Source organism: Ascaphus truei, unplaced genomic scaffold (assembly GCF_040206685.1).
Source record: "Ascaphus truei isolate aAscTru1 unplaced genomic scaffold, aAscTru1.hap1 HAP1_SCAFFOLD_699, whole genome shotgun sequence".
Classification (NCBI taxonomy): domain Eukaryota; kingdom Metazoa; phylum Chordata; class Amphibia; order Anura; family Ascaphidae; genus Ascaphus; species Ascaphus truei.
In genome coordinates this window covers 12,708-32,058 of record NW_027457033.1, presented here as the reverse complement: position 1 = coordinate 32,058, position 19,351 = coordinate 12,708, and the positions used below count along the sequence as shown (strand labels likewise).

At 51.3% G+C, this 19,351-nt stretch overlaps 1 protein-coding gene across 4 annotated transcripts in view; it reads left to right on the top strand.

Moving 5' to 3' along the window:
• LOC142485990 (uncharacterized) overlaps positions 1-14,216 on the top strand; it is a 47,568-nt gene extending 33,352 nt beyond the window's left edge. For all 4 annotated transcript variants that reach the window (XM_075584648.1, XM_075584649.1, XM_075584651.1 and 1 more), the window contains one exon: positions 82-14,216. In XM_075584648.1, coding sequence (XP_075440763.1) covers positions 115-11,238 — 11,124 coding nt within the window. In that variant the 5' untranslated portion in view covers positions 82-114 and the 3' untranslated portion in view covers positions 11,239-14,216. The remainder of the gene's footprint in view (positions 1-81) is intronic.
• The last annotated feature ends 5,135 nt before the right edge of the window (positions 14,217-19,351 follow it).

Genomic DNA, 19,351 nt, shown 5'->3' with positions numbered 1-19,351 from the left:
GCGGGCGGAGGGATGGCGCGCGGAGGGCTGGCACGCGGAGGGCTGGTGCACATGAATAACCTGTGTTTCTCACTGTTACAGGTGTTGACAGCTGCCACATAAGTGACGTGCGAGATGCAGAGCACAGAGAGAAGTACTACAGCGTTTGAGGGGCGTGTCGCAGCCCCCCACAGACACTCGTCACAGGACTCTGCTAATATCTTGGACACTGTGACCCCGGGCCTCCCAAGTGACACGGGGCAGCATCTATGCATTGCATGCAATGAAACGTTTGACACGAAGTCCCAGCTAAGCTCACACCAGCTAAGCCACGTGGCAAAAAAACCCTTCACGTGCTCTCACTGCGGCAGGGGCTTCCACCACCAAGTGTTTCTGCAGGTGCATGAGAGCAGCCATGAGGGGGCCTTTTCCCACACCCTCCCACCTGTCCTAGTAACAAAGCCAAGAGGAGCCCGGGTTTCATCCTTAAGGAACTGGAAAGCTGTCTCCTCCAGCTCGTCTGACAATGTTCTGGTGAAGCCCAACCCCACGGAGACTGGCCTTCTTGTGAACTCGCTAGTGGAATTCAAAAGGGAAAAACAAGCGTGCCAGGCAGTTGTCCCCAAGGAATGCGTTACCAGACTGTCTTCTCGTGGCAGAGCTCAAGCGGCCCCCCGGCCAGCGAGGAGAACTCACTTTGAATTACGAATCTCAAAGTTCTCGAACACCACAGTGCACCTCGTTGATACCTTTGGGAACTCATTTGAGTTACTTACTGACGTTTTCAACATATACACCAATGCCGGGCCCGGGCAAAGGAGAACTGGAGAAACCTCTCTGAGCAGCTCCCCATCTGGTGATGGCGTTAACAAGGAACCTGCGACCTTACAGGAGGACTCGACTAGACGAAGCCCCAACACAACTGTTCAGAGAGACCATGGCAGTATCAAATATTCATCATACAAAACACAAGTCACCATGACTGACCAGGAAGTTGTGGAAAGGAAGTCACTACAGGGGATATCTGAAGTAGAAGCACCTGGTAGTGACCAGAAAGACTTTCTTAAGAGCTCACAATGGAAGTGCACTGGCAATGGAAAAGATGACAGCACCCTGAAAATATTAGTGCCATCTCATGACTCTGAAGAAAGAGGCAGTCCTTGCAAGGAACTTGCTACTAGGCTGCCTGGTGATAATCTCCATGACGGGTACCATTGTGAGCTCACCAGAGACCGAACCACGTGTGCCTCTAAAGAACGGTCCTTGTGCAACAGTTGTGACTCTAAATCTTCTGTAGATAGCCAAAAAGACTCGCTATCGAAATGTACCTGCAGAACACTAGATGATCCTATTCTCACAACACCTGGCGAGGAAATGCGAACTGATTTACTAGAGAGAAGCAGCTCAAGTGCAGAACATGTCGGATGTCTGACTGCGACTCCCAAGAAAGAAGCACCGGTGGGAGTGTCCGAGAATAAGAGTTTTGAGTTTGGTGATTATAATGCAGAACGTACTGCTGGACATGACCCAAAAGAAGGGAGATCGTCAGGGAGAGGACGTCACTTTATGGCATCTTGCACAACAGACTCTCCAGTGAACTCTCCAGAGCATGTGGTCTCATGTGATGTAGACAAGACCTCAGGTCACAGTGGGGATCCGGCCATGAGCTCAGACACGTCATGCAAGAAAAGTGACAAAACCAAGTCTGCAGCATACAAGCGGGATGCAGATCTGTACTTCTCGGAGAGGACGACATTGGAGACCAGTTCTACCAAGACCAAGAGCGATCCTGGTTGTATCTTACCAATTGCAGATGCTCCGTGTGAGAGACTAAGTGTTGATGAGGGTGAACCAATGGGGAGCGCACCATCATGTGACAAAAGTGATCTACATACAAGTACTTGTAGGGGAAATGATCCATGTGCGAGACTTGGGGAAAACGCAGCTTATAACACTGACACTGCTCCGATCTTAACATCAAGACACATTCAATATAAACAGACCAAGGACTCTGACTGTCTCCCCACATCGCACAAGAGTGACCCGTCTCCAGTGAAAGAGGGTCCCAAGGCGGACAACGATGACCAAATCGCTGCTCATTCAGAAGAATTTGATGCTATCTCGCCAGTAGGAGATTCCCCATCCAAAAAACAGTACAGCAACCAAATAACCGCCAATGAAACAGACCTAGTTATCAGCTACCGTGAAGATTTGCAGCCGTGCAAGGGAAGTGACAGCCAAACCGGAGCTCATGAAGGGAACCCCATCATTTCACCAGTAACTGATGCTTTGTGCGAGAGACATTCTGTTGACCCGTTCACTGATGACAGGAGAGACCCTGTTCAATGTGATTTACAGGATGAGACAGATCTTGAGGGTAGACCTTCTGTAAACTTCACCGCCACAACAACCACTGCGTCCTGTGAGAGAACTGACAACCAATCAACTGATGGAATCCCAGCAATGAGCTCATTACTGATAGAGGGACCCTGCAAGAGAAGTGGTGATGACCAGCCTACCGCCCTCTTGGAGGAACTTGGCCTTGGAGATTCATCACATGAAAAAAAGTACAGCGTCCAAACGAGTCCAGAGAGTGACCCAGCTGTGTGCTTACCAGAGAGAGAGACACCATGCATGAGAAGTAGTGATCGGCCTGAAGTCCTTGTGGAAGACCATGATTTTATCTCACCAATAGTAGATGTTCCCCACACAAGACAGTATGATGTCCAAAGGACAACCCCCCAGTGTGATCTGCCAAAAAGAGACGCAACAAGTGAAAGTGACTCGAACCACATCACCACTCGCAACAGATACCGAGACACGAGCTCATGGAAACCTGATGCACTGTCAGAGAGAGGTGTTGACAACCAATCCACAGCTAACAAAGAAGACTTTGAACGTTTTTCACCTCTGGAAGCTGGTCAGTACGGTCACCAAACAGCAACCCAAGAAAGTGACCCAGCTATGAGTCCACCAGAAAGAGAGACCGCGTGCGAGAGCAGTGGTGCGAAAGACTCTGATTTTATCTCGCCAGTAGAAGATGAGTCACACGATAGACTCTACAATATTCAAACATTAAAGAGTACCCAGCCGGGAAAAGACACATCAAGTGAGAAAACTGTCGATAAGCATATTTCAACTAGCAAGAGAGACCCAGATATGAGCTTGTCAGCGCAAGTTGCACTGTCGGAGAGAGATGGCGATAATCAACCCACAGCTCCCAAGGAAGACTTTGACTGTTTCTCACCTGTGGGAGATATTCCGTTTGGTGACCAAACAGCAACTCAAGAGACTGACCTAGCTGGGAAATCACCAGATAGTGACACTGCATATGAGAGAAGTGGTGATAAGCCTACAGTCCTTGTGGACAACCCTGATTTTATCTCACTGGTTGGAGATACTCCACACGTGAGAGAGCATGATGTCCAAGCAACCTCTGAGAATTATCGGCCAGGGAGAGATGCATCAAGTGAGAGAGTGACTGATAACCACATCATCCCTCCCAAAAGAGACCCAGAAATTAGCTCATCTGAACAGGATGCACTGTCACAGAAAGGTGGTGATAACCAGGCCACAGCTCACGAGGAAGACTTGGATTTTATCTCACCTGTGGGAGATATTCAGTATAGTGACCCAACAGCAACTCAAGAGACTGGCCTAGCTGGGAAATCACCAGAGACACCAAATGAGGGAAGTGTTGATAAGCAAATCACCACCCAGAAGAGGGGCCAATATATGACCTTGTTGGACCAAAATGCACCATTGGAGAGCAGTGATGACCAATCCTCAGCTTGCAAAAAAGACCAAACTGGTATCTCTGTCCTGTGCGAAACACAATATGGCGACAAAGTCACAGTTCACATGAGTGACCCAACTACACACATCACTGGGAGGGGGGACACATTAGATAGGGACATTGAGGAAAGATCTCATGACTGTGTCTCTTCTCCAGAACGAACAGCCAGAAATTCTCAGTGTGAAGAAATGATTAATGCCCACTCCACAATCCACGAGAGAGACTTGTGTGTGAGCTCACTAGGGAGCGATGCATCATGGGAGAGAATGGAAGGTAACCAAATCATTGCTCACATTAAAGGCCCCAGTGCTATCTCACTGATGGAAGATGTAGCCTGCGAGAGACAGCACCGTGGTGAAACAACCGCTAATGAAAAACACACAATTAATGGCTCCCCATTAACAAACAAACTGAGTGAGGGAAATAATGGTAACCCAACTACTGCTGACACAGCTTTGAGCCCTCTAGTTGAGAGAAGTGACAATGAGCCCACAGATGATAGTGGTCCAGAAAAGAGCCCCCCAGAGGCAGGCACACAGTCACAGGGAACAAACTGTAGACAAAGCAGAGTTGTTGATAAGATGCAAACGCATTATGAGCCTGACCGGTCTTCCAGTGTTTCCGAACCCGGTGAGATGCAGCTGAGCGGTCACTCGGGAATGGAGTGCATGACATGTGGGCAGAAATTGAGAGGCAAAAAGGGAGCAAAGCTTTACTCACAAACATGCAAGTGCGTCCCTTATACTAAGAGAGAGAGCAGCCCCCCCATGCTAGATACAAAGGGAAGTCCAGACCTCGTGCAGGGACCAAACCTATCAGACAAAGGGGAAGAGGAATGTATCACTGAATTCTCATGCCATCAGTTAAACCAAGAGGCCAAGTCTGAGGGCGAGGGACTTAATGATGATCATGTGAAGCACTTGGCTGTTTGCTCCGTGCAGAGTGATGTAAAGGAAAAGGAAAACGATGCTAATACAGCGCACAAGATGTATTCTTGTCAGGAGTGTGACGTGTCCTTTAGGCTTCCGGTTCTGCTTGCTGGACACATGAGAGCTCATTCATTGACCCGTTGTCTGACTTGTGGGTGCTTGCTTCGGCTCAGATGTGGAGTAAAGCGGCTTGGCAGGAGATGCCAGAAGTGCATTCGTGAAGTCAAGGTGCTAAGGTTGAAAAAATACCGGCTTGCCCGCCTACAGAACCCTCCGGAACTTGGCACTGAGGAGGACAATGTGATGATCACAGATCTTCCCACATGCTCTCCGACACATCCTGATAACACAGACTCTCATGCCAGCACAAGTGAACTTCCAGGATGTAACTCTGCAGAAAGAGAGTGTGTCGGAAAACCAACTGCTGCTCCAAATGTTAACTTGGACAAGATTTCTCCAGGTCGTGGCTCACAAAGCGAGACACAAGTCACCAACATAAAATCTCGCCAGACAAGGCAAAGGGTTAAAAGAGAAGCAGGTTTACTGTGTGAGGGACTCGATGCTGAACATCCCACAGCTCATAAAAGAAGCAAGGCTGTGCCCTCTCGACAGAGGGACATTAAGTGTAATACAAGAAACGAAAGACCATACAGTGGCCAAACAACTCCAGAGAGTGACCCAGCTGTGTGCTTACCAGAGAGTGAGACACCATGCATGAGAAGTAATGATCAGCCTAGAGTCCTTGTGGAAGACCCTGATTTTATCTCACCAGTAGTAGATGCTCCACACAAAAGACAGTATGATGTCCAAAGGACAACCCCACAGTGTGATCTGCCGGAGAGAGACACATCAAGTGAAAGTGACTCTAACCACATCACCACTCGCAACAGATACCGAGACACAAGCTTATGGAAACAGGATGCACTTCCAGAGAGAGGTGTTGACAACCAATCCACAGCTAATAAAGAAGACTTTGATCGTATCTCACCTTTGGAAGCTGGTCAGTACAGTCACCAAACAGCAACTCAAGAAATTGACCCAGCTATTAGCCCACCAGTGAGAGATGCCGCGTGCGAGAGCAGTGGTGCGAAAGACTCTGATTTTATCTCGCCAGTAGAAGATGAGTCACACGATAGACTCTACAATATTCAAACATTAAAGAGTAACCAGCCGGGAAAAGACACATCATGTGAGAAAACTGTCGATAAGCATATTTCAACTAACAAGAGGGACCCAGATATGAGCTTGTCAGCGCAAGTTGCACTGTCAGAGAGAGATGGCGATAACCAACCCACAGCTCCCAAGGAAGACTTTGACTGTTTCTCACCTGTGGGAGATATTCCGTTTGGTGACCAAACAGCAACTCAAGAGACTGACCTAGCTGGGAAATCACCAGATAGTGACACTGCATATGAGAGAAGTGGTGATAAGCCTACAGTCCTTGTGGACAACCCTGATTTTATCGCACTGGTTGGAGATACTCCACACGTGAGAGAGCATGATGTCCAAGCAACCTCTGAGAATTATCGGCCAGGGAGAGATGCATCAAGTGAGAGAGTGACTGATAACCACATCATCCCTCCCAAAAGAGACCCAGAAATTAGCTCCTCTGAACAGGATGCACTGTCGCAGAAATGTGGTGATAACCAGGCCACAGCTCACGAGGAAGACTTGGATTTTATCTCACCTGTGGGAGATATTCAGTATGGTGACCCAACAGCAACTCAAGAGACTGACCTAGCTGGGAAATCACCAGAGACACCAAATGAGGGAAGTGTTGATAAGCAAATCACCACCCAGAAGAGGGGCCAATATATGACCTTGTTGGACCAAAATGCACCATTGGAGAGCAGTGATGACCAATCCTCAGCTTGCAAAAAAGACCAAACTGGTATCTCTGTCCTGTGCGAAACACAATATGGCGACAAAGTCACAGTTCACATGAGTGACCCAACTACACACATCACTGGGAATGGGGACACATTAGATAGGGACATTGAGGAAAGATCTCATGACTGTGTCTCATCTCCGGAACGAACAGCCAGAAATTCTCAGTGTGAAGAAATGATTAATGCCCACTCCACAATCCACGAGAGAGACTTGTGTGTGAGCTCACTAGGGAGCGATGCATCATGGGAGAGAATGGAAGGTAACCAAATCATTGCTCACATTAAAGGCCCCAGTGCTATCTCACTGATGGAAGATGTAGCCTGCGAGAGACAGCACAGTGATGAAACAACCGCTAATGAAAGACACACAATTAATGGCTCCCCATTAACAAACAAACTGAGTGAGGGAAATAATGGTAACCCAACTACTGCTGACACAGCTTTGAGCCCTCTAGTTGAGAGAAGTGACAATGAGCCCACAGATGATAGTGGTCCAGAAAAGAGACCCCCAGAGGCAGGCACACAGTCACAGGGAACAAACTGTAGACAAAGCAGAGTTGTTGATAAGATGCAAACGCATTATGAGCCTGACCGGTCTTCCAGTGTTTCCGAACCCGGTGAGATGCAGCTGAGCGGTCACTCGGGAATGGAGTGCATGACATGTGGGCAGAAATTGAGAGGCAAAAAGGGAGCAAAGCTTTACTCACAAACATGCAAGTGCGTCCCTTATACTAAGAGAAAGAGCAGCCCCCCCATGCTAGATACAAAGGGAAGTCCAGACCTCGTGCAGGGACCAAACCTATCAGACAAAGGGGAAGAGGAATGTATCACTGAATTCTCATCCCATCAGTTAAACCAAGAGGCCAACTCTGAGGGCGAGGGACTTAATGATGATCATGTGAAGCACTTGGCTGTTTGCTCCGTGCAGAGTGATGTAAAGGAAAACGATGATACAGATCCCAGGATGTATCCTTGTCAGGAGTGCGACAGGTCCTTTAGGCTGCCGGTTCTGCTTGCTGGACACATGAGAGTTCATTCATTGACCCGTTGTCTGACTTGTGGGTGCTGGCTTCGGCTCAGATATGGAATGAAGCGGCTTGGCAGGAGGTGCCAGAAGTGCATTCGTGAAGTCAAGGAGCTAAAGAGGAAAGAATGCAGGCTTGCCCGCCTACAGAACCTTCCGGAACTTGGCACTGAGGAGGACAATGTGATGATCACAGATCTTCCCACATGCTCTCCGACACATCCTGATAACACAGACTCTCATGCCAGCACAAGTGAACTTCCAGGATGTAACTCTGCAGAAAGAGAGTGTGTCGGAAAACCAACTGCTGCTCCAAATGTTAACTTGGACAAGATTTCTCCAGGTCGTGGCTCACAAAGCGAGACACAAGTCACCAACATAAAATCTCGCCAGACAAGGCAAAGGGTTAAAAGAGAAGCAGGTTTACTGTGTGAGGGACTCGATGCTGAACATCCCACGGTTCACAAAAGAAGCAGGGTAGTACCCTCTCGACAGAGGGACATTCGGTGCAAGAGAAGTGACAGCAACCAAGCCACAATTCCCAAGGTGAACACATGTCCTAATTGTAGCAAAGCTTTCCACCGTTCTGTAGATCTCACGAGACACATAAAGGACAACTCCGTGGCACACTCCCTGGACTGTACATGTCATCTACATTTGAATTGTGGAGGGAGTCCAACACCAACAAAATGCCAGCTGTGCCAGGTGTGTCTTAAGAAGCACATGAGGGATGAAGGTGGGTTGTCCTCTCAACAAAGACCCAGACAAAACATAAAGTCTGTAGAACATATCACCGACCTTCCTGTAGCTCATCAGAAAAAAGAGGTTGGCTCTGGGCATGAGAACCTGACGCACACGAAAGACCCATCCCATGATGCTGAGCAGCAAGCAGATGATGGGAATAGTCCTACCAGTTCTACAACAATGAGAAACCTTCCCTGTCCGAGAACTGACAAAAGTAGCCTCCAGAAAAGAAGAGGGTTGAGGTCACCGGGATGTACTGTGACGCGTGCAAGAAATTATGTTCAAAAGCTTTTAGCCCCTGGGAAAGATAATGCTGATTTCTCAGTGTCTTCATTATCAGGTCAGGAGGAATCGGTTCATGGTCATTCTTCCCAAATCTTGGTGCAGGACGGAGACTCTGTGTTGGTGCCTACACACTTTGGTGAACCATGTAAAAGACAGGTTGTTGAGCCAACCGTTTCCCAAAACGGCCCATCCACAGAGCACGGCGTTATAAAGAGGGGATCACGGTGGGATCAAACGGAAGACAAGTTGTGTGATGACGCTGCTCGCAAGCCACGCCCATGCAAAATGTGCGTCAACAGTTCCAAACTTGCTGGACATCTTGGACGGCACTTGAAGAACCACATGCCCACACGCTGCGTGTCTTGTGGCTGCCAAATGGTAAAACAAGGGCAGCTTTTGAAAATGTGCGGTCTGTGCAAACTGAGAGGCAAGGAGCTAGGAGCCAATCCTACTTCAAGTGTCCGTCTCACACGGAGGACCTCTGCACGAGGGAGTGTGTGTGAAGAGGGAAGCATAACCGGTCTTCAGAGATCGCAAAGTGGGCAATCTATGCACGTGAGAGGCATGAAAAGCCAGTCGTCAATCAGACTGACACATCCCTCCAAAGGGATAGCACAGTCCTTTACAAAGAAATCCTTAAGAGAACCTAAAAAAAATCAAGTTAACCAAATCCCTCAGGCATTTCAGGAACACATAGAAAGCGTAAAAGAGCTCCTGGGTACTAATATCACTCCTGAAGGCACTAGCAACCAGAGGAACTACAGATCTGACCTGGAGACACCCCAAATAGAGCAGATAAACAGGTCCAGTTTGCCTGGTGGACTGCAACCCAGTGAACAAGTGAAAGCAAGTGATAGAGATGAGTTTGGCCTCTTACCAAGGATTACCCCCAATCCCGTAGAAGAGACAAAACGCTCATCCAAGAAGTCTTCCACCAGTGAGAAGGCCACTTCCTCTGCTTTAGCAAATTCCCAGATGCAGAAAGCCCGAGGTGGAGGGCTTGTGGCCCCTATAATTGCACCACCTGCTGCCCCTGAGCGCTCTAAGCAAGTCAGGAAGAGAAAATTGCTACCCTGCCTTCAGATTCCCATCACGCCTTTTACAAAAGAAAAATCAAATCCATTTCCCATGGCTCCCATTTACCGATGTTCTGAATGTGGTCAGAACTTTTCCTGCCGGCGCCTGCTGTTCACACACACTCAGAGCCACACCGAGAGCAGGCCCTTCAGCTGTGTGCGTTGCCCCAAACGCTTCCGCAGGCAGCAGCACCTGCAGTCTCACCTCAAGTCACACACGGGGGAACGGCCCCACCACTGCCCAGACTGCAGCAAGTGCTTCATTCGTTCGACCCACCTCAGAGTGCACAGACGCGTGCACACGGGGGAGTATCCCTTCGCCTGTCCCGACTGTCCCTCCTGCTTTCGCCAGAAGGTCAGTCTGCTCATCCACCGCCACAGCCACACCGCCACTCGACCCCTGCCCACGTGGAATTACCAGTGTGCCACCTGCAGCAAGAGGTTCCGGCGAAGCGACCACTTGGCGATCCACCTGCGCACCCACACTGGGGAGCGCCCCTTCCCCTGCCAAGACTGCGGCAAAACGTTTCCCAGCAAGGGCAGCCTGGCGGTGCACGGCAAGGTGCATAGCGGGGTGCGGCTGTACCCCTGCCCCACGTGTAAGAGGAGCTTCACCTACAAGTCAGACATGCAGCGGCACCAGCGGAGGCACACGGGGGAGCGCCCATTTCCCTGCTTGCAGTGCGACGTGAGGTTCAGCCGTAGAGAGTCTCTGGCCCGTCACAAGCTCACACATGGGCAGGAGACGGCTTTCTCCTGTGTGAGCTGCAGCAGGACCTTCCAGCTCCAGCACCGTCTGCTCCGGCACTCAAAGAAATGCCAAGGGGGCGACAAGAGAGGAAGCTCGGCAGGGCAAGAGAGTGGAGTGAACGTAGGGAAGAAGAGAAAAGTGGAAGATGAGAGAGACACGGAGGACACCACCACGCCAGGGAAAGGGAAGAGGCGGAGAGTACAGAAAAAGCAGAACGTACAAGCTGGTGCAAAGAGAGGGAAAGAAGAGCGTCCGAAACGGCAGAGTGAGAAGTGCAAGATAACGCCAGTGGGCAGGGAAGCAGAGGAGAGCCAGAAGGGTGAGGGGGAAGGAGAGAGCGGAGCAGAGCAAGAGAGAAAGAAGTGTAAGAGCGAGGAAAGAGAGCGACTCGCCGGCGATTTGGTCAAAGCGGAGAGAGGGACAAAGAAGCGGAAGAGACCGAAAGAGGGAGACCTGGAAACAGCGGGAAGGAAAAAGGCGAGCGGGAAGGTTAAAGAGACTACGCCAGAGGAAGAAAGCGATGGGGCAAAGCAGGCCGGAGAGAAGACACCGAGAGGGAAAGGCCAAACTCCAGCACAGAGCGGGACACGGGGAAGGAAGGTCCAGAAGCAAGCTGGCGGAGGGAAGAAGAGAGTGGCAGGGGTGAAGCCGAAAGGGGCAGGGGTGAAGCCGAAAGGGGCAGGGGTGAAGGTGAAGAGCAAAGCAAAGATGAAGAAGCCAGCAATGAAAAAGAAAAGCGCGGGGGGGAAGATGGAGGCAAAGTGATGGGGCATATACCTAGAGTTTCAGCCCGATGCCAGCAATGGGTTAATGGATCCTTTACCCTGTAATTACCTTTCTATTTAAGATCCCGCCTCTAATCTCCTCCGCTCCCATCCGTCGCCCTATACCCCGCCCCTCGCGCTGAGGAATTCCCCAATCCCTCGCCCCTCGCGCTGATTAATTCCCGGACCCCTCGCCCCTCACGCTGATTAATTCCCCGACCCCTCGCCCCTCACGCTGATTAATTCCCCGACCCCTCGCCCCTCGCGCTGATTAATTCCCGGACCCCCCGCCCCTCACGCTGATTAATTCCCCGATCCCTCGCTCCTCGCGCTGATTAATACCCTGATCCCTCGCGCTGATTAATTCCCCGATCCCTCGCCCCTCGCGCTGATTAATTCCCCTCGCCCCTCGCGCTGATTAATTCCCCGACCCCTCGCGCTGATTAATTCCCCGATCCCTCGCGCTGATTAATTCCCCGATCGCTCGCCCCTCGCGCTGATTAATTCCCCGATCCCTCGCTCCTCGCGCTGATTAATTCCCCGACCCCTCGCGCTGATTAATTCCCCGATCGCTCGCCCCTCGCGCTGATTAATTCCCCGCTCCCTCGCGCTGATTAATTCCCCGATCCCTCGCCCCTCGCGCTGATTAATTCCCCGATCCCTCGCCCCTCGCGCTGATTAATTCCCCGATCCCTCGCCCCTCGCGCTGATTAATTCCCCGATCCCTCGCCCCTCGCGCTGATTAATTCCCCGATCCCTCGCCCCAAGCGCTGATTAATTCCCCGATCCCTCGCCCCTCGCGCTGATTAATTCCCATCGACCCTCGCGCTGATTAATTCCCCGATCCCTCGCCCCTCACGCTGATTAATTCCCCCGATCCCTCGCCCCTCGCGCTGATTAATTCCCCGATCCCTCGCCCCTCGCGCTGATTAATTCCCCGATCCCTCGCCCCTCGCGCTGATTAATTCCCCGACCCCTCACGCTGATTAATTCCCCCGATCCCTCGCCCCTCACGCTGATTAATTCCCCGATCCCTCGCCCCTCGCGCTGATTAATTCCCCGACCCCTCGCCCCTCACGCTGATTAATTCCCCGACCCCTCGCGCTGATTAATTCCCGGACCCCCCGCCCCTCACGCTGATTAATTCCCCGATCCCTCGCTCCTCGCGCTGATTAATACCCTGATCCCTCGCGCTGATTAATTCCCCGATCCCTCGCCCCTCGCGCTGATTAATTCCCCTCGCGCTGATTAATTCCCCGACCCCTCGCGCTGATTAATTCACCGATCCCTCGCGCTGATTAATTCCCCGATCGCTCGCCCCTCGCGCTGATTAATTCCCCGATCCCTCGCTCCTCGCGCTGATTAATTCCCCGACCCCTCGCGCTGATTAATTCCCCGATCGCTCGCCCCTCGCGCTGATTAATTCCCCGCTCCCTCTCGCTGATTAATTCCCCGATCCCTCGCCCCTCGCGCTGATTAATTCCCCGATCCCTCGCCCCTCGCGCTGATTAATTCCCCGATCCCTCGCCCCTCGCGCTGATTAATTCCCCGATCCCTCGCCCCTCACGCTGATTAATTCCCCGATCCCTCGCCCCAAGCGCTGATTAATTCCCCGATCCCTCGCCCCTCGCGCTGATTAATTCCCATCGACCCTCGCGCTGATTAATTCCCCGATCCCTCGCCCCTCACGCTGATTAATTCCCCCGATCCCTCGCCCCTCGCGCTGATTAATTCCCCGATCCCTCGCCCCTCGCGCTGATTAATTCCCCGATCCCGCGCCCCTCGCGCTGATTAATTCCCCGACCCCTCACGCTGATTAATTCCCCCGATCCCTCGCCCCTCACGCTGATTAATTCCCCGATCCCTCGCCCCTCGCGCTGATTAATTCCCCGATCCCTCGCCCCTCGCGCTGATTAATTCCCCGATCCCTCGCCCCTCGCGCTGATTAATTCCCCGATCCCTCGCCCCTCACGCTGATTAATTCCCCGATCCCTCGCCCCTCGCGCTGATTAATTCCCCGATCTCTCGCCCCTCGCGCTGATTAATTCCCCTCGCCCCTCGCGCTGATTAATTCCCCGACCCCTCGCGCTGATTAATTCCCCGATCCCTCGCGCTGATTAATTCCCCGATCCCTCGCCCCTCACGCTGATTAATTCCCCGATCCCTCGCCCCTCGCGCTGATTAATTCCCCGATCCCTCGCCCCTCGCGCTGATTAATTCCCATCAACCCTCGCGCTGATTAATTCCCCGATCCCTCGCCCCTCACGCTGATTAATTCCCCCGATCCCTCGCCCCTCGCGCTGATTAATTCCCCGATCCCTCGCCCCTCGCGCTGATTAATTCCCCGATCCCGCGCCCCTCGCGCTGATTAATTCCCCGACCCCTCACGCTGATTAATTCCCCCGATCCCTCGCCCCTCACGCTGATTAATTCCCCGATCCCTCGCCCCTCGCGCTGATTAATTCCCCGATCCCTCGCCCCTCGCGCTGATTAATTCCCCGATCCCTCGCCCCTCGCGCTGATTAATTCCCCGATCCCTCGCCCCTCACGCTGATTAATTCCCCGATCCCTCGCCCCTCGCGCTGATTAATTCCCCGATCTCTCGCCCCTCGCGCTGATTAATTCCCCTCGCCCCTCGCGCTGATTAATTCCCCGACCCCTCGCGCTGATTAATTCCCCGATCCCTCGCGCTGATTAATTCCCCGATCCCTCGCCCCTCACGCTGATTAATTCCCCGATCCCTCGCCCCTCGCGCTGATTAATTCCCCGATCCCTCGCCCCTCGCGCTGATTAATTCCCCGATCCCTCGCGCTGATTAATTCCCCGATCCCCCGCCCCTCGCGCTGATTAATTCCCCGACCCCTCGCGCTGATTAATTCCCCGATCCCTCGCCCCTCATCCTGATTATTTCCCCGATCCCTTGGGGTGTGAGCCTTTTACACTTATTGTTGTGATTTAATAAAGGAATTCTGATTTTGATATTGTCTCCCTTCTCATGAATAAATCACCCAGGACGCCTCACGTCAGGCGGGGGCATACTGCAAACAAATGGTGTCTGATTTGGGGGGATTTAGTAGTGTTTATGGACATAAACTTGGATATTGTCATTTATTTGTAAAGCGCCAACATATTCCGCCGCACGGTACAAAGGGGGTACACATAGAGATAGATATATATCTCTAGCTGCAGCGGGCGTTATTCGGACACTTCCCGCGGTGTATACCTCGGAATACCCATGTCATAGCGCGTGATCTCTTCCAACCTTCCCGACCCTTCCCGCCTTAAGACGCGAGCGCAGAAAATGGCATTTTAGTGTTCTGGTTTTTAAACGCCTGAAATTGACACAGTAGCACAGTGACACAGTAGCACAGTGACACAGTAGCACAGTGACACAGTGGCACAGTAACACAGTAGCACAGTGACACAGTAGCACAGTGACACAGCAGCACAGTAACACAGTAGCACAGTGACACAGTAGCACAGTGACACAGTAGCACAGTGACACAGTAGCACAGTGACACAGTAGCACAGTGACAGTGACACAGTAGCACAGTGACACAGTGACACAGTAGCACAGTGACACAGTAGCACAGTGACACAGTGACACAGTAGCACAGTGACACAGTAGCACAGTGACACAGTGACACAGTAGCACAGTGACACAGTAGCACAGTGACACAGTAGCACAGTGACACAGTAGCACAGTGACACAGTAGCACAGTGACACAGTGACACAGTAGCACAGTGACACAGTGACACAGTAGCACAGTGACACAGTAGCACAGTGACACAGTAGCACAGTGACACAGTGACACAGTGACACAGTAGCACAGTGACACAGTAGCACAGTGACACAGTGACACAGTGACACAGTAGCACAGTGACACAGTAGCACAGTGACACAGTAGCACAGTGACACAGTAGCACAGTGACACAGTAGCACAGTGACACAGTAGAACAGTGACACAGTGACACAGTAGCACAGTGACACAGTGACACAGTGACACAGTAGCACAGTGACACAGTAGCACAGTGACACAGTAGCACAGTGACACAGTGACACAGTGACACAGTGACACAGTAGCACAGTGACACAGTAGCACAGTGACACAGTAGCACAGTGACACAGTAGCACAGTGACACAGTAGCACAGTGACACAGTAGCACAGTGACACAGTGACACAGTAGCACAGTGACACAGTGACACAGTAGCACAGTGACACAGTGACACAGTAGCACAGTGACACAGTAGCACAGTGACACAGTAGCACAGTGACACAGTAGCACAGTGACACAGTGACACAGTAGCACAGTGACACAGTAGCACAGTAGCACAGTGACACAGTGACACAGTAGCACAGTGACACAGTGACACAGTAGCACAGTGACACAGTGACACAGTAGCACAGTGACACAGTAGCACAGTGACACAGTAGCACAGTGACACAGTAGCACAGTGACAGTAGCACAGTGACACAGTGACACAGTAGCACAGTAGCACAGTGACACAGTAGCACAGTAGCACAGTGACACAGTGACACAGTGACACAGTAGCACAGTGACACAGTAGCACAGTGACACAGCAGCACAGTAGCACAGTGACACAGTAGCACAGTGACACAGTGACACAGTAGCACAGTGACACAGTAGCACAGTGACACAGTAGCACAGTGACACAGTGACACAGTAGCACAGTGACACAGTAGCACAGTGACACAGTAGCACAGTGACAGTGACACAGTAGCACAGTGACACAGTGACACAGTAGCACAGTGACACAGTAGCACAGCAGCACAGTGACAGTGTCACAGTAGCACAGTGACACAGTAGCACAGTGACACAGTGACACAGTAGCACAGTGACACAGTAGCACAGTGACACAGTAGCACAGTGACACAGTGACACAGTAGCACAGTGACACAGTAGCACAGTGACACAGTAACACAGTAGCACAGTGACACAGTAACACAGTAGCACAGTGACACAGTAGCACAGTGACACAGTGACACAGTAGCACAGTGACAGTGACACAGTAGCACAGTGACACAGTAGCACAGTGACACAGTAGCACAGTGACACAGTAACACAGTGACACAGTAGCACAGTGACACAGTAGCACAGTGACACAGTAGCACAGTGACACAGTGACACAGTAGCACAGTGACACAGTAGCACAGTGACACAGTAGCACAGTGACACAGTGACACAGTAGCACAGTGACACAGTAGCACAGTGACACAGTAGCACAGTAGCACAGTGACACAGTAGCACAGTGACACAGTAGCACAGTGACACAGTAGCACAGTGACACAGTGACACAGTAGCACAGTGACACAGCAGCACAGTAGCACAGTGACACAGTAGCACAGTGACACAGTAGCACAGTGACACAGTGACACAGTAGCACAGTGACACAGTAGCACAGTGACACAGTAGCACAGTGACACAGTAGCACAGTGACACAGTAGCACAGTGACAGTGACACAGTAGCACAGTGACACAGTAGCACAGCAGCACAGTGACAGTGTCACAGTAGCACAGTGACACAGTAGCACAGTGACACAGTGACACAGTGACACAGTAGCACAGTGACACAGTAGCACAGTGACACAGTAGCACAGTGACACAGTAGCACAGTGACACAGTAGCACAGTGACACAGTAACACAGTAGCACAGTAACACAGTAGCACAGTGACACAGTAGCACAGTGACACAGTAGCACAGTGACACAGTAGCACAGTGACACAGTAGCACAGTGACACAGTAGCACAGTGACACAGTAGCACAGTGACACAGTAACACAGTAGCACAGTAACACAGTAGCACAGTGACACAGTAGCACAGTGACACAGTAGCACAGTGACACAGTGACACAGTAGCACAGTGACAGTGACACAGTAGCACAGTGACACAGTAACACAGTGACACAGTAGCACAGTGACACAGTAGCACAGTGACACAGTAGCACAGTAGCACAGTGACAGTGACACAGTAGCACAGTGACACAGTGACAGTGACACAGTAGCACAGTAGCACAGTGACAGTGACACAGTAGCACAGTGACACAGTAGCACAGTGACACAGTGACACAGTAGCACAGTGACACAGTAGCAGTGACACAGTGACAGTGACACAGTAGCACAGTGACACAGTAGCACAGTGACACAGTAGCACAGTGACACAGTGACACAGTAGCACAGTGACACAGTAGCACAGTGACACAGTAGCACAGTAGCACAGTGACACAGTAGCACAGTGACACAGTGACACAGTAGCACAGTGACAGTGACACAGTAGCACAGTGACACAGTAGCACAGTGACACAGTAGCACAGTGACAGTGACACAGTAGCACAGTGACAGTAACACAGTGACACAGTGACAGTGACACAGTAGCACAGTAGCACAGTGACAGTGACACAGTAGCACAGTGACACAGTGACACAGTAGCACAGTGACACAGTAGCACAGTGACAGTGACACAGTAGCACAGTGACAGTGACACAGTAGCACAGTGACACAGTGACACAGTAGCACAGTGACACAGTAGCACAGTGACACAGTAGCACAGTGACACAGTGACACAGTAGCACAGTGACACAGTAGCACAGTGACACAGTGACACAGTAGCACAGTGACACAGTAGCACAGTGACACAGTGACACAGTGACACAGTAGCACAGTGACAGTGACACAGTAGCACAGTGACAGTGACACAGTGACACAGTGACACAGTGACACAGTAGCACAGTGACACAGTAGCACAGTGACACAGTAGCACAGTGACACAGTAGCACAGTAGCACAGTGACACAGTAGCACAGTGACACAGTAGCACAGTGACACAGTAGCACAGTGACACAGTAGCACAGTGACACAGTGGCACAGTGACACAGTAGCACAGTGACACAGAAGCACAGTGACACAGTAGCACAGTGACACAGTAGCACAGTGACACAGTAGCACAGTGACACAGTAGCACAGTGACACAGTAGCACAGTGACACAGTGACAGAGTGACACAGCAGCACAGAGACACAATGACACAGTAGCACAGTGACACAGTAGCACAGTGACACAGTGACACAGTAGCACAGTGACACAGTAGCACAGTGACACAGTGACACAGTGACACAGTAGCACAGTGACACAGTGACAGAGTGACACAGCAGCACAGTGACACAGTAGCACAGTGACACAGTAGCACAGTAGCACAGTGACACAGTGACAGAGTGACACAGCAGCACAGTGACACAGTGACACAGCAGCACAGTAGCACAGTGACACAGTAGCACAGTGACACAGTGACACAGTAGCACAGTGACACAGTAGCACAGTGACACAGTGACACAGTGACACAGTAGCACAGTGACACAGTAGCACAGTGACACAGTAGCACAGTGACACAGTGACACAGTAGCACAGTGACACAGTGACACAGTAGCACAGTGACACAGTAGCACAGTGACACAGTAGCACAGTGACACAGTGACACAGTAGCACAGCAGCACAGTGACACAGTGACACAGTAGCACAGCAGCACAGTGACACAGTGACACAGTAGCACAGTAGCACAGTGACACAGTAGCACAGTGACACAGTGACACAGTGACACAGTAGCACAGTGACACAGTAGCACAGTAACACAGTGACACAGTGACACAGTAGCACAGTGACACAGTAGCACAGTGACACAGTGACACAGTAGCACAGTGACAGTGACACAGTAGCACAGTGACACAGTAGCACAGTGACACAGTGACACAGTAGCACAGTGACACAGTAGCACAGTGACACAGTAACACAGTGACACAGTAGCACAGTGACACAGTAGCACAGTGACACAGTGACACAGTAGCACAGTGACACAGTAGCACAGTGACACAGTGACACAGTAGCACAGTGACACAGTAGCACAGTGACACAGTAGCACAGTGACACAGTGACACAGTAGCACAGTGACACAGTAGCACAGTAGCACAGTGACACAGTAGCACAGTGACACAGTAGCACAGTGACACAGTAGCACAGTGACACAGTAGCACAGTGACACAGTGACACAGTGACACAGTATCACAGTGACACAGTAGCACAGTGACAGTGACACAGTAGCACA